The sequence below is a fragment of the Arvicola amphibius genome, chromosome 7, assembly GCF_903992535.2.
Source record: "Arvicola amphibius chromosome 7, mArvAmp1.2, whole genome shotgun sequence".
In the NCBI taxonomy this organism is placed as follows: domain Eukaryota; kingdom Metazoa; phylum Chordata; class Mammalia; order Rodentia; family Cricetidae; genus Arvicola; species Arvicola amphibius.
This window is the reverse complement of record NC_052053.1, coordinates 79,443,492-79,458,722: the sequence shown is the minus strand read 5'-3', so window position 1 is coordinate 79,458,722 and position 15,231 is coordinate 79,443,492. Positions and strand designations below refer to the sequence as shown.

The 15,231-nt window shown below is 37.9% G+C and overlaps 1 protein-coding gene across 1 annotated transcript in view; it reads left to right on the top strand.

The window, feature by feature from the left end:
• Catsperb (cation channel sperm associated auxiliary subunit beta) overlaps positions 1-15,231 on the top strand; it is a 161,950-nt gene that overhangs the window by 31,886 nt on the left and 114,833 nt on the right. The window contains exons 8-9 of the mRNA XM_042055403.1: positions 8,154-8,249; positions 13,275-13,424. Coding sequence (XP_041911337.1) covers positions 8,154-8,249; positions 13,275-13,424 — 246 coding nt within the window. The remainder of the gene's footprint in view (positions 1-8,153; positions 8,250-13,274; positions 13,425-15,231) is intronic.

Genomic DNA, 15,231 nt, shown 5'->3' with positions numbered 1-15,231 from the left:
TGAAATTGATTATTCTTTCAAGGTTAGTGAGAAACCTTGTGTTGTGATTTTGATGGGGATTGCATTAAATCTATAGATTGCTTTTGGTAGGATTGCCATTTTTTTATTAGGTTGATCCTATCTATCCAAGAGCATGGGAGATCTTTCCATTTTCTGGTATCTTCTTCAATTTCTTTCTTCAAAGACTTAAAGTTCATGTTGAACAGGTCTTTCATTTTTTTGGTTAGTGTCATCCCAAGATATTTTATGTTATTTGTGGTTATTTTGAAGGGTGGTGTTTCTCTGATTTCTTTCTCAGCCCATTTTTTATTTGGATATAGGAGGACTTCTGTGTTGCAAGGAGGGGGCACACTTGTTTGTCCTGGCTGCCTGGCTATCTTACACCCGAAATAACCACACGGAAACTGTATTAATTAAATTACTGCTTGGCCCATTAGCTCTAACTTCTTATTGGTTAACTCTTACATCTTAATTTAACCCATTTATATTAATCTGTGTATCATCACATGGCAGTGGGTTACCAGGTAAAATTTGGCATGTCTGTTTCTGGCAACTCCATGGTGTCTCTCCCCAACTTCACCTTTCTTCCTCCCAGCATTTAGTCCCGTCTCTCCCACCTACTTAAGTTCTGCCCTATCAGGCCAAGGCAATTTCTTTATTAACCAATGAAATCAACACAAAGACAGAAGGACCTCTTACACCATTTCTGCTTTTCTGTTTAAACAAAAAAGAAGGCTTTAATTTTAACATAGTAAAATTACATATAACAAAACAGTTATCAAGCAAGAATTACAGTTACAACATTTATACCTACTTTATCTTTTATCATAAGTAAGGAAAGCTATAACTATAAATATATAATATTTATAATATTATAATATTACCTAAGTAAATGAGAAGTGCATTGTAAACAACTTCCAAAATTCTAGAATTGACAGAGACATCTTGCTGCCTGGACAGTCACCCAAAGTTCTTCTGTACTGTTGGGGCATCCATCTTCAGCCTACAGGCCCATAGTATCCAGCAGACTTTTCTATGAAGCAGGAAAATTCAAAGACAGTTTAGTCACTTTCTTCTGTGTTCTGCAGAATGTTTCACAGACTCTTTCATGAAGCAGGAACCCCGAAGGATCATCTCACCTTTAGGCAAGTTCAGCAGTCATTGCTCTGCAGGTCCTGCATTTTCAGTGAAGCAGTCCAGGCAAGAGCAGTTTCTTGCCTAAATGCTAAAGAGCATCTTCATCCTGGGAATTGGAACCCTATCTCGGGCAAAACAAAGCACAAGATGGGTTGAATACATAGGGACAGAAGGGCCAATAGGAAGACTAAGGCCATATATAGATAATATTGCACTGAATTTGTGGGGTCATGACCTATTGCAGCAATGGAATACCCAGATTAACATTCCTGCAGCCCCCAAAACTTTTGTTTCTGAAGAAAATATTAGAAGATATTACAGATGACAGACACCAGCCATTCGGACTGTACAAGAACACAAAGCAATTGATAAACCTTCAGAGGTACCAACAGCCCTACATTTAAAATTGTTAACTGAGAAACCAATATGCATTAAGCTAAGTGAGGAAAAGTTGCAGGCTTTAGAACAGCTGGTGCAAGAGCAACTAGATGCTCAACACATTGAAGAATCTTCCAGCCCTTGGAATTCTCCTATATTTGCTGTTAAAAAGAAATCTAGAAAATGGAGAATGGTGATAGATCTAAGGGCTATCAACAAGGTTATTCAACCTATGGGCCCTTTACAATCTGGAATTCCTCTGCCTTCTCTGTTACCAAAGTGATGGCCTCTCATAATTATTTATTTAAAGGATTGTTTCTTCACTATACCTTTACAAGAAAAAGATAGGATAAAGTTTGCCTTTACAGTGCCTACTTAAAATAATTATCATCCTACTAGAAGATATCAATGGACCATTCTCCCACAGGGAATGTTCAATAGCCTCACCTTGTGCTAATACTTTGTCAGCCAGCCATTGGAAATAATTGTTGAAGGAGCTGTGGGCTGTGTCCCGCCACCCGGCTAGCTTTGCCCAAAATAATTACATGGAAACTGTATTCTTTTAAAACACTGACTGGCCCCTGGCCCGTTATCTGTAGCTTCTTATTGGTTGATTCTCATATCTTGTTTTCACCCATATTTAGTAATTTATATTGCACCACGAGGGGTGGCTTACCAGGAGAGATCTTAACCTGCGTCCATCTTGGAGAGAAGAAGCATGGCGACTGCATATGGTGACTGCCTGGATTGTCTGCCCACTCCTTCTTCCCACAATTCTGTTCTGTCTACTCCGCCTACCTAGTTTTCTGTCTCTTAAAGGGCCAAGGCAGTTTTCTTTATTAATTAACCAATGAAAGTAACATAGACAGATAACTCTCCTCCATCAAATAATATGTAAGCAATTTCCTAGGTCTATAATCTACCATTACATGGATGACATTTTGTTATCTGATTCAAATACAGATACTTTAGAAAGAATGTTTGAACAAAGTCTTGCCTAAATAGGGATTACAAATTGCTCCTGAAAAGATTCAAAGAGGAGATTCTCTTAATTACCTAGGTTACAGAAAATTAGAACACAGCAGTCACAAATCAGGAGAGACTGGTTGTGGGCTCTTAATGACTCTCAAAGATTATTGGGAGATATTTCCAGTCTACAACTGGCTGTTGGGATAACTTGATCTAATAATTAATTTAAACAAAACCTTATAATGGTGATAAAGACTTGAATAGTCCCAGTGGAATAACTGAAGTGGAAAAGGAATTGATGATTTTTGAGGAGAAATTACAGGAGGCACATGTGGATAGGGTGAATCCAATTCTTAATTGTATTCTAGTCATATTGCCTTCCAATTTCTCCTAGAGGAATTTTAATGCAGAGGGACAATACTATCGCAGAATGTATCTTTTTACCATATAAACTAAGTAAAAAATTAAAAACTTATATGGAAAAAGTCTCTGAATTAATTATAAAAGATAAATGGAAACTTTGTCAATTAGCAGGTATAGACCCACCAGAGATTATAGTGCCTTTTACTGCTGATGAAATAAAAAAAGTTATGGGAAGACAATAAACCCTGTCAAAGAGCTTATGCTAATTTTTTTGGAAGAAATTAATAGCAATTATCCCAAAAGCAATAGACTTAAAGAGAACTTCTTGGATTCTTCCCTAAATTGTACGTGATGTACCAATAACTGGAGCCCATACATTTTTACTGATGCAAATAAAACAGGGAAGGCAGGTTACAAATCAGAAGAATTAAGTGAAACAAAGCCCTTATAATTCTGTCCAGAAGGCAGAATTATATGCTATTCTTATGGTACTAAGGGATTTTAAAGAACCTCTCAATATAGTTACAGATTAACAATATGCAGAAAGAGTTGTCTTACATATTGAAACTGCTAAATTTACACCAGATGATATGGAATTGACTTCATTGTTCATCCAAGTACAAGACATAATCAGGAATAGGCTTTGTCCTATATACATAACACACATCTGATACCATACGGGTCTGCCAGGTCCTCTAATACAAGGTAATGCAGAAATTGATCAATTATTGATTGGAAGTATGTTGCAGGCCTCTGAATTTCATGAAAACATCATGTCAATAGCAAAGGTTTAAAGAAAAACTTTTCTATTACCTGGCAACAAGCTAAGGAGATTATAAAGAGGTGTCTTACTTGCTCTTTCTATAATCAAACACTAATGCCTGCATGGAGTAACCTTAAGGGTACTCAAAGGAATGAAATCTGGCAGATGATGTGTTCCACTTTACAGAATTTGGAAAATTAAAATACACACACCACACCATAGACACATATTCAAGTTTTCAATGGGCAACTGCCTTGAGCTCAAAAAAGGCTGATTCAGTAATCACACACTTATGAGAAGTTATGGCCATCATGGGCATTCCTGCAAGTAGGTCAAAGTATCAGACAGGCCCTGTTCCCAGTGTTAATAATCCCAAAAGTATGCCAAGCTATTCAGCCATTACAGGTATGCAGAGGACCTAAGTCAGCCCCCTACAGGATTCCTGGTTTCTATGAACCCCCATGACAGTGGGCAGCAATTCTAGAAGATGACACCCCCATCCCAAAAAAGTTTGTCCATAGGTTTGGAAACACTGTTTAGGGGTTGTTTATTATTACTTGTACTAAATAGAGGGTTGAGGAGAAAACTATGTTCAAAAAAAAGGAGGGGGATAGTAATAGTGGGTAATACAATAGAGTGAATACTTGTGAGCTATTATTTATGGATAATTTACATTGGTACAGTGTTTTTATATTGATACAAGTTTAAATTATATTTGTTACTTTTGTTTATATTATTTGTACATATATACAATTTTATTTTGTCAGATTGTATATATGCATGTTTCTACCTCAGTTTAGGACATTTTGTATATTGATGCAACTTTTAGGGTATATTTTCATATTGTATTATATATTACTCCTACCTCTGATCAAGATACAGGTATTAATTATTATAGGTCAATAGTTGTTCATGTTTGTTTTACATATAGTAGATCAATTAGGTTCTTTAATACTTAGAGATTGTATTCTGTATAGATAGGTATTCATCAACCACTTCAAGGATCTGTGGAATATTGCATTTAAATAATTTAGGGTTCTGTTGACATGAGACATGATTGCTTCTGAGAGCACCAATCTATTTCGGAGAGAATGTTGGAGCTTGTTTTCTTCTGGGCAAAACTGGGCTTTGGGCAAGGAACTTACAATGTCTCAACCACTGACAAGTTAGTTACATAGTTTCCAGAAATGGATAAGCAGGACTGTCAAATCTTGCAAAGACAGGGTAAAATGGTTTTGAAAAATTTCCTGCCTCTGAAAATGGTCTGTTAGTTACACTAGGCCTTAGCCAAAGTTGGTTGCTTCAATGTTGCAAAATGAGACTTTGGGTGATTGCTCAGGTAGCTAATTGTCTCCATCATATATTGCTCACTTGGGAAGCTACTTGACTGTACTTCCTGTCTGCTCAAGTAATATTATCTCCCTTCTCAGGCCCTTGATGGGGTTGAAGATTAGATAACTGTACTCTTATGATCTAGCCAAGCCATTTCCTATAAAAGACTTAGACTCCATATGAAAGAATGTTTATTAAAACATTTAGTATGTTCCTTGCTTAATATTGTTTATGCTGGTTGTAATTCTAATTATACTTGATATCTGTTCCTAGTATATATAGTTTTATATACTCTTTTATTTAAACAAAAAGGGGAGGTGCTGTGGAAGCACATTCTGCTTCAGCCAATAGCCTTTAAGATACCAGCCCACTTGGGAGTGGTCTCTTATAGTTTAAAAAGCAGCAGGAACAGTGTGCCCGCTCTCTTGCTTCTGGCTCCCATTCTGGCTGCTAGACTCTGTTTCCTTTTTATGCTCTGAGGACTATTGTGTAGGAAGGTGATCTGTAAGTTTTCCCCTTAAATAAATAATCCTTTTTATAATCAATAATTCTGAACTGGTGTGAGGTGGTTTTATGACATCACTTCTTTTGAGTTGACCTTGTATCTTGCCACATCACTGAAAATTTTTTCAGCTGTAGGCGTTCCCTAGTAGAGTTTTTAGGGTCATTTATGTACACTACCATATTATCTGCAAATAGTGAAAGTTCAACTTCTTCCTTTCCAATTTGAATCCCCTTGAACTCCTTTTGTTGTAGCCAGAACTTCAAGAATTCTGTTAAATAGATACAGAGAGAGTGGACAGCCTTGTCTTGTTCCTGATTTTAGTGGAATCACTTTGAGTTTCTCTCCATTAAATTTGTTGGTGACTGTTGGCTTATTGTATATTGCTTTGTTTATGTTTAGATATGTTTATTGTATCCATAATCTCTCCAAGACTTTTATCATGAAGCGGTGTTGGATTTTGTCGAATGCTTTTGCAGCATCTAATGAGATGATCAATATGGTGGATTACATTGATAGATTTTTGTATGTTGAGCCATCCCTGCATCTCTGGGATGGAGCTGATTTGATCATGGTGGATATTTTTTTTGATGTGTTCTTGGCTTTGGTTTGCCAGTATTTTATTGAGTATTTTTGCATCTATGTTCTTGAGTGAGATTGGTCTGTAGTTCTCTTTCTTGGTTGACTCTTTGTGTGGTTTCTGTATCAGGGTGATTGTAGCCTCATAAAAAGAGTTTGACAATGTACTTCTGTTTCTAGTATGTGGAACATTTTGAAGGGTATAGATATTAGCTCTTCTTTGATGTTCTTGTAGACTTCTGCACTGGAACCATCTGGCCCTGGTTTTTTAATTTATTTTTTATTTTTAGTTTTTTGTTAGGAGACTTTTGATGACTGCTTCTATTTCCTTGTGGTTATAGGTCTATTTAAATTGTTCACCTGGTCTTGATTTAATTTTGCTATGTGGTGCCTATCCAGAAAATTGTCTATTTCTTTTACATTTTGATATCAGGGATGGTGATGATGTAAAATATTACATTTTACATCATCTTTTACATTTTCCAATTTTGTGGAGTACAGGTTTTTTGTAGTATGACCAAATGATTCTCTGGATTTCCTCAGTGTTTGTTTTCATTTCTGATTTTGTTAATTTAGATGTTCTCTCTTTGCCTTTTGATTAGTTTGGATAAGGATTTATCTATTTTGTTGATTTCCCCAAAGAACCAGCTTTTTGTTTCAATGATTCCTTGTATTGTTTTCTTTGTTTCTATTTTATTGATGTCATCCCTCAATTTGATTATTTCCTGTCATCTACTCCTCCTGGGTGAGTCTGCTTCTTTTTGTTCTAGATCTTTCAGGTGTGCTGTTAACTGACTAATGTGAGCTTTCTCTACTTTCTTTATGTAGACACATAGTGCTATGAACTTTCCTCTTCGCACTGCTTTCATAGTGTAGCATAGGTTTGGGTATGCTGTGCCTTCATTTTTGTTGAATTCTAGGAAGTCTTTAATTTCTTTCTTTCGTCCTTGACCCAGGGTGGTTCAATAGATCACTGTTCAATTTCCGTGAGTTTGTAGGTTTTCTGCAATTAATGTTAACTTCTAACTTTAAACCATGGTTATCTGATAAGATAAAGCAGGTTACTCCATTTTTTTTGTATCTGTTGAGATTTTCTTTGTTACCAAGTATGTGGTCAATTTTAGAGAAGATTCCATGAGAAGAAGGTATATTCTTTTGTGTTTGGGTAAAATGTTCTATAGATGTCTGCTAAGTCCATTTGAGTCATGCCATCTGTTGTCTTATTTCTTTGTTAAGTTTCTGTCTGGTTGACCTGTCCATTGGCGAGAGTGGGGTGTTGAAGTCTCCTACTATCAGTGTGTGGGGTTTGATGTATGGTTTAAGCTTTAGTAATGTTTCTTTTACAAATGTGTATGAGTATTTTGTCTACACATGTGAGTATTTTGTATTTGTCTACACATATATGCATGAGCACCATGTGTGTACAGCACTCACAGAGGCCATAATAGGGTGTTTAAACCCTGGAACTGGAGTTACAGGTGGCTGTGGTGGCCGTATGGTTGCTAGGAACTGAACCTGGATCCATTATAGGAGCAGCAAGTTCTCTTAACCACTGAGCAATCTCCTCAGGTCCCAGTATTCCAATATTTGCTTGAGGATATTTTACCTTAAGTTTCCTTAGGAGTGTTGATTTGAAGTTTTCTTTTTATGGTCTGCCCTTATCTGGTTTGGTATCAGGGTAATACTGATCTTGTAGAATGTCTTGCAGCGCTCCTTCTGCTTCATTTATGGGAACAAGTTTGATAAGAAATGTTGTTCATTTTTCTTACGCACTTGATCAAATTCACAACTGCCACACTCAGGTCCTGTACTTTTCTTTGACAGGCACTTTAAAATAATAATATTATACTGTTTCACAAAAGGGTTATGGTTTTCTTATTCCTCACTATAGCTGTAGGGGAGACATTAGGATCTAAGTTTATTAAGATCCATTGTTGTGGTAGTAGAATCATTTCATAATTCTTTTCCATTATTTCATCAGAAAGTAAGTTTGCAGAAAACTATGTGATATTAGACACATAGATGTAGTCAAAATGATTGTAAAAGGAAAAGGAATCATTGTTGGTCATGTTCTTAGAACTTCCATTTCATCAACATGACATGTAAAAAGTTGTTTATCTTTTATTTTAGACATAGCAGCTGTAGAAGAATGGACAATAAGGATCACAATGCATGAAGGATTAAACATTTATGAAACTGAAGGGACTCTATTGGATCTTGTCCGAGGTAAATATCAACTTATAAAGTAGAATGGAATTCACATACTCTTTGAACAAACTCTGATGACTACCAAAGAGTGACAAATCCCAGATGGCCGGGACGACCGCCCGATGGCGCAAACAAGAAACAAATATATGGACATATGTGTATATAAGTGCATGTATATGTATGTATGTATGTATGTATGCTGAAGCACAGAAGGTGATGGCATGGTCGGTGTCCCTTGAATTTAGAAAGGCTGGCAGGGATTGTGGAAAAAGTGTGGGCTTTTTACTAGCTGGAACAAAAAGACATCAGCTGGGTGCCTTGAGTAGGAAGGTGGTACACTCTGACTTGGGATTTAGAAAGGGTCCCAGTGTTGGATGCTGGTGACCTATCCTGGGAAAAGGGTGACAGGACTGGAATAAAGGCCATGGCTGACAGCTGTCGCATCACCGCACCCAAGAGCTGCCTGTAATCCGCAGGCTGTGGTGCATGCCATGCAGAAGCTGAGCAGTAGCAGAACAAAGACCACAAATACACTTTGTAAGTAAAGCAGATGGGATTCCTGATGGCCAGGGGAGAGGGAAGTGGGAGCATCAAGGATGAATCCTCCACTTCTGGAGCAATCAGGTAGGGCAGTGTCAGTTCCTGGAGACAGGAGGGATGGTACAAGGAAGTGGGAGGCAGGGAGAAAGGTGAGGGTATAGTCCTAAATTTATATTCACTACTAAACTCAAAAGGGATGTTTAAATTTCCTCTCTGGACTGCTTCATATCTAATGCAGAGTGCAATAGATCCCAAACCATGCATCTAAATTCTGCATCGTACACATAAACCATTTTAAATCACAGGTGAACAGTGACCTTCACGTTGGTCACATCTTTCTTAGTTTGGCAGCACTAAGTCTCTCTGCAGGAGAGGAGACTCTGTAAGTGGCATTTGAGGGATTAGGGACTTTATAGGACAAATGGGAACTTTGGGAATATAAGTTTCCATAGGCAAGTCAGTTCCCCTACAGTTGAAAAATGATAATTACCAGCAAAGATCAGTGTGTTGGTCTTATAAGAAGCTTACCAAAGGTGTTTATTTTTCAAATCAACTTTCCTGATCAATTTCTCAGCTCACTTGAGTCTTTTAGGTCACTAACAGTCTCTAGTTCTTTTTTTTTTTTGTTTTGTTTTGTTTTTCGAGACAGGGTTTCTCTGCAGCTTTTTTAGAGCCTGTCCTGGAACTAGCTCTTGTAGACCAGGCTGGCCTCGAACTCACAGAGATCTGCCTGCCTCTGCCTCCCGAGTGCTGGGATTAAAGGCGTGTGCCACCACCGCCCGGCTCAGTCTCTAGTTCTTATGACTTAACATAGAGCATCTGACCCCAAGCAGCTTTTTCTTAAGGTCAGAGGCTCTGTCAATCCAGGACAAGTCGAACTTCCTTGTTCTCTGAGGCTGGGGGAATGGCCTACAACCACGCTACAGTCCATGAAATCAGTTGCTTACCTGAAGCTTCTCTGAAGTCCTGAGCAACTTTCTGCTGAATGACTGTAGCTGACATTCTTTCTTTCCCCTTCTGGCTGTGGCTAGACTGCATAATAACCAAATAGGCAGAAACTGAACTGCTTTTCCTGCTTTAACAAAGTAGGGGAAAGAGGGAAGTTCCCCAAGGGATTTGGGTCTAGACACAGTCGATTTTCCTGAAAGTTTAAGGAGATTGAACTGCACTGTAGAATATAAACAGCTAAGCACTGATTAGCGAGTGTCTCTGTTGCTGGTTCTTTGACTATTTTTTTAAATCACACAAGTAGTATTCTTTCAAACTGCCGTGGACTACTTTGTACTTTTCTCTCTAATTTTTGCAAAAGAAGAAAAATGTTTTTCCTTTAAAAATTTTAAATAAGAAAGTTTAAAACTTTTTTTTACTGTTTCTTTTCCATTGGAGACAAGAGCATTTTTGTTTTTATATATGAAAATTTGACTTTAATTTCAACCTGTTTTATATCTGTTGTGGGAGCCGCTCGTTCATTTCCTGGCCACCCAGACTCCTGAAATAACCACACAGAAACTGTATTAATCAAATCACTGCTTGGCCTATCAGCTCTAGCTTCTTATTGGCTGGCTCTTATATCTTTGGTTAATTCATTTCCATTATTTTATATTTTACCATGATACTCATGGCATACTGGCAAGGTTCTGGCTGGCAGCTCACGTTTTTCTTCTTTGGGGGCTCCATGGCTTCTCCCTGACTCTGCTGTCTTTCTCCCAGCATTCAGTTTAGTTTCCCCTGCCTAACTCTGTTCTGACCTACTATAGGTTCAAAGCAGTTTCTTTACTCATTAACCAATAAAAGCAACACATATACAGAAGGACTTCCCACATCACATTTCCATTTAGGTATTGTGAGTTTTAAACTTGTACCCCTTGTCTGACTAAGTCTTTCAGCTGGGTCATTGCCGAGTGCAGTCTGGCAAGGAAGACTACAGTCTCTCTTTTTAGTTCCGGTGATGCTCAGAGCTGCATTGAGGTCCAGGAGAGCCCCACTCGTCACAGCCTTTCACAGAGTGCTTCTCAGAGAGGGAAGATAGGGTATGGAGAACGGCAGGAGACTTCTGAGTCAGAGCTTAGCAAAAACAAAAGCACAAGAATTTTAAAAACTAACAAATTTTCTGTAAAAAGGTGATGTGCAGTTTTTAATAGACTGAACTTCTACCTGTTCCCTAGAGACCTTAGTTTCTGGTTCACTGATGAGAACGTGTCTTTATCTACATATACTCTGGGTTTATTTGCCTTTTATTTACCCACTGTTGTTTTGATGGGATTGGAAAAGGACCAAAAGGAAATGTGTGCTTTTGAAGCAGAAGCAGATTCCTAAATTACAGATATCCCTGTTCTGTGTTCCAGCTCTTGTAATTCTAAGCACAGACCATGTGACCATGCTTGTCCATGTATGGCTAAAGTAATATCTCTCATCCTAAATGTTCTTCAGCAATTTCCAGATTATTAGCAAGAGAATATCATTCTTTCTCCTTTGCGTAATAAAAACGGACCCATTTTTAACTGCAGAAGAGTGAGATCATATGACACACATGTATAAGGTTTACGTTTATAAGTGTTTTGCCAGTACACATGTCTGTGCATCAGGTGTGCGCCTGGTGTCCTGGGAGGTCAGAAGAGTAGTGAATTTGCTGGAACTGGAGCTTCAGGCAACATTCAGCAACTCTGTGGGTGCTGGGAACCAAACCCAGGTTCCCCGAAAGAACAGCCAGTGTTCTTTTTTGGGGTTTCTTAATTTTTTTATTATTGATATTTATTGAGCTCTACATTTTTTCTGCTTCACTCCCTGCATCTCCCCTCTCCCCTTTAACCCTCTCCCAAGGTCCCCATGCTCCCAATTTACTCAGGAGATCTTGTCTTTTTCTACTTCCTACTTCCCATGTAGATTAGATCTATGTAACTCTCTCTTAGTATGCTCATTGTTGTCTAAGTTCTCTGGGATTGTGGTTTGTAGGCTTGTTTTCTTTGCTTTATGTTTAAAAACCACCTATGAGTGAGCACATGTGATAATTGTCTTTCTGTGTCTGGGTTACCTCACTCAAAATAATGTTTTCTAGCTCCATCCATTTTCCTGCAAAATTCAAGGTGTTGTTTTTTTTTCTGCTGTGTAGTACTCTATTGTGTAAATACACCACATTTTCCTTATCCATTCTTCGGTCAAGGGGTATTTAGGTTGTTTCTAGGTTCTGGTTATGACAAACAAAGCTACTATGAACATAGTTGAGCATATGTCCTTGTGGCACGATTGAGCATCCTTTGGATATATACCCAAAAAGTAGTATTACTGGGTCTTGAGGAAGGTTGTTTTCTAATTTTCTGAGAAATCACCACATTGATATCCAAAGGGGTTGTACCAGCTTGCAATCTCACCAGCAATGCAGAATGTTTCCCTTTTCCCCACAACCTCTCCAAGCATAAGTTGATCTTGGCCATTCTTACAGGTGTAAGATGGAATTCAGAGTTGTTTTTATTTGCATTTCTCTGATGACTAAGGATGTTGAACATTTTCTTAAGTGTCTTTCAGCAATTTTAGATTCCTCAGTTGAGAGTTCTCTGATTAGGTCTGTACTCCATTTTTTAAATTGGATTATGTGTTTTTTTGGTGTTCAATTTCTTGATTTCTTTGTATATTTTGGAGATCAGACCTCTGTCTGATGTGGGGTTGGTGAAGATCTTTTCCCATTCTGTAGGCTGTTGTTTGTCTTGTTGACTGTGTCCTTTGCTTTGCAGAAGCTTTTCAGTTTCAGGAGGTCCCATGTATTAATTGTTTCTCTCAGTGTCTGTGAGATATATTATATTTAGGAAGTGGTCTCCTGTGCCAATGTGCTCAAGTGTACTTCCCACTTTCTCTTCTATGAGGCTCAGTGTGGTTGGCTTTATGTTGAGGTCTTTGATCCATTTGGACTTGAGTTCTGTGCATGGTGATAGATATGGGTCTATTTTCATTCTTCTACATGTTTATACCCAGATATGCCAACACCACTTGTTAAATATGCTTTCTTTTTTCCATTTGATATTTTTTGCTTCTTTGTCAAAAATCAGGTGTTCGAAGATGTGTGGATTGATATCCGGGTCTTCTATTTGATTCCATTGGTCCTCCTATCTGTTCTTATGCCAATACCAGGCTGTTTTCAGTACTGTAGCTCTGTAGTAGAGTTTGAAGTCAGGGATTGTGATGCCTCCAGAAGTTCTTTTATTGTCTAGGATTGTTTTGATTATCCTGGTTTTTTTGCTTTTCCATATGAAGTTGAATACCGTTCTTTCGAGGTCTTTGAAAAATTTTTCTGGGATTTTGATGGGCATTGCGTTAAATCTGTAGATTGTTTTTGGTAAGATTGCTGCAGCCAGCATTCTTAACTGCTGAACTAGCTCTCCAGCCTCTCCTATATTCCCTACCTGATTTGGACAATCAAATATTTTCTTTACATATATTTTAAAAAAAATAGTGGTGCTCCAGTTTCAAGAGTGCTGCCATGATTTAAAGGCCTAAATTTGCCTTCCACAGAACCTATTATTCAGTGGAGTCTTGGATCTGAAATGTCTGAAGCACAAGTCCAACAATTGTATCCACATGTGATAGATATCCGAGTGGCAAAGTGCCCCTGTGCCAATGATGTGGCATTACTTGGCTTTATTTTGAACTCGACATATAATGGTAAGTTTACAGTCTGACTGGCTGTTAAAGTAAGCAGTGTTTTATATTTGTTAAGGGTTATTTTAAGTTGAAATACACACTAAATGCATACAGAGAATAAAATTTACTGTTTGTCACTCCACCTCTTCTACTTACCAGTGTAAACTGCTAGGAGAGATCCTCCTTTGTTTTGGCCTTGTGCCATTCAAATGGTGACTTAAAACAGGACATGGTGGTGTGTACCTAAATCCCAGTTACTTGGCAGACTGAGGCAAAGCAATTGAGTTTGAGGTAAACCTATTTAGACCCTATTTCAAAACCAGTTAACCAAGTCAGTCAAGTAGTAGGTAGATGTCTTGAATCCCCCGTCCTCTGTTCTTTGTAAGTTTGTTACATTTTTCCAGAGATTCTTAACTGCCTCTGGTCTATCTTCATTATCTGCCATGTATAAATCAGTATTATTATTCCTGGGACACTACCTTAATGTATTTATTACATTCATATTTTTAATGATTAAATATCTAATAGCATATGGAAGGAAAACAGCTGTTTTTCTCTAGACTCTGATTTATCACACTTGTGGCATCAAATGTATGTATTTCCCACAGAGTGATTTTTCTTGGCATATTTAAGATGCCAAGTGGGTATCCATCCAGAGCCTGGAATTTGTGGATTTTCATGGAGGCTTCACTACACAGGAATGATCAATCATTAATTCAACCTCTCGCCTCTCTCCTACGTATTAAGCTGCAAGTTTCAACTTCAAAGTTTGTTGAGTCTTGGCTGTGTCAAAATGAAGTTGAATATCTCCTTCCCAGCTACTGGCTTTCAAAAACTCATCAAAGTAAACAATGAATGCAAGCTTTGTACTTCCTATGAGAAGTGCATAACCACAAAAGTTGCTGTTGATGCTCTAAGTGAAGAGCGAAAGAATTATATTGTCAGAATGGCAAGGTTTTCTCATTGGGCAAGGTGTCTGGACCCACTGCAGAGTGTACCTGCTATTGAGTAAGGGGTATTTGTCTTATAGGCAAAGGAGAACGGATGAGAGAATGTGCAAATTTGTTCAGGGATGCAAATTTGTGGATGCTAATCCAAGTGTTATCATATTCGGAGAGAGACAGAGACAGAGAAAGACGGAGAGCAGAGATAGATAATGATTGATTATTGGTCTGATAGACGTTATTCCACCTTTGCAGTTGGGGCCCAAAAGAGCTAGTTGAATATGTACACTTTTCATCTTCTCTAAAGAGGATGGCTTCCCTCAATGTATTGTCAAAAAGCCCTTTAACAATGAAGGTAAGAAGCCTGGATCAACATTCCCAACATTCCCTGTCTTTTTACTACGAATGTCCTGCAACAAAAGCACTATGAAATTTCTAGAAATAACCAATATATCAAGAAAAGAAAGGCGGGGGCTGTAGAACAAGTGAAACTCTGGTGTAAAAGAGTGAAGAAAGCCAGAGAAAAATACCAGCAACAGATTTCCCAGAAACATATATGGTCCCCAGTGAAAGCTTTTGCTTCATTTGTTGTTGTTTTGAGACAGGGTCTTAGTAGGTAGTCTTGGCTGACCTGGAGCTCACTCTGCAGAATAGGTTGGCTTTAAATTCAGAAATCCACCTGCCTCTGCCTCTCATGTGCTGGGGTTAAAGACATATGCCTCTAATCCATGGAATAGTTTCTCCTTTTAAATCCAAATGCAGTCAAAATTAAACATCTTTAACAGTAACAAGTGATCAAACCTTGAAAAAATGAGAACAAAACATAAAAATTTTCTTTAGTGTTCTTTGTAATATAATAGTAGGGTCAATCAATGTATTAAATA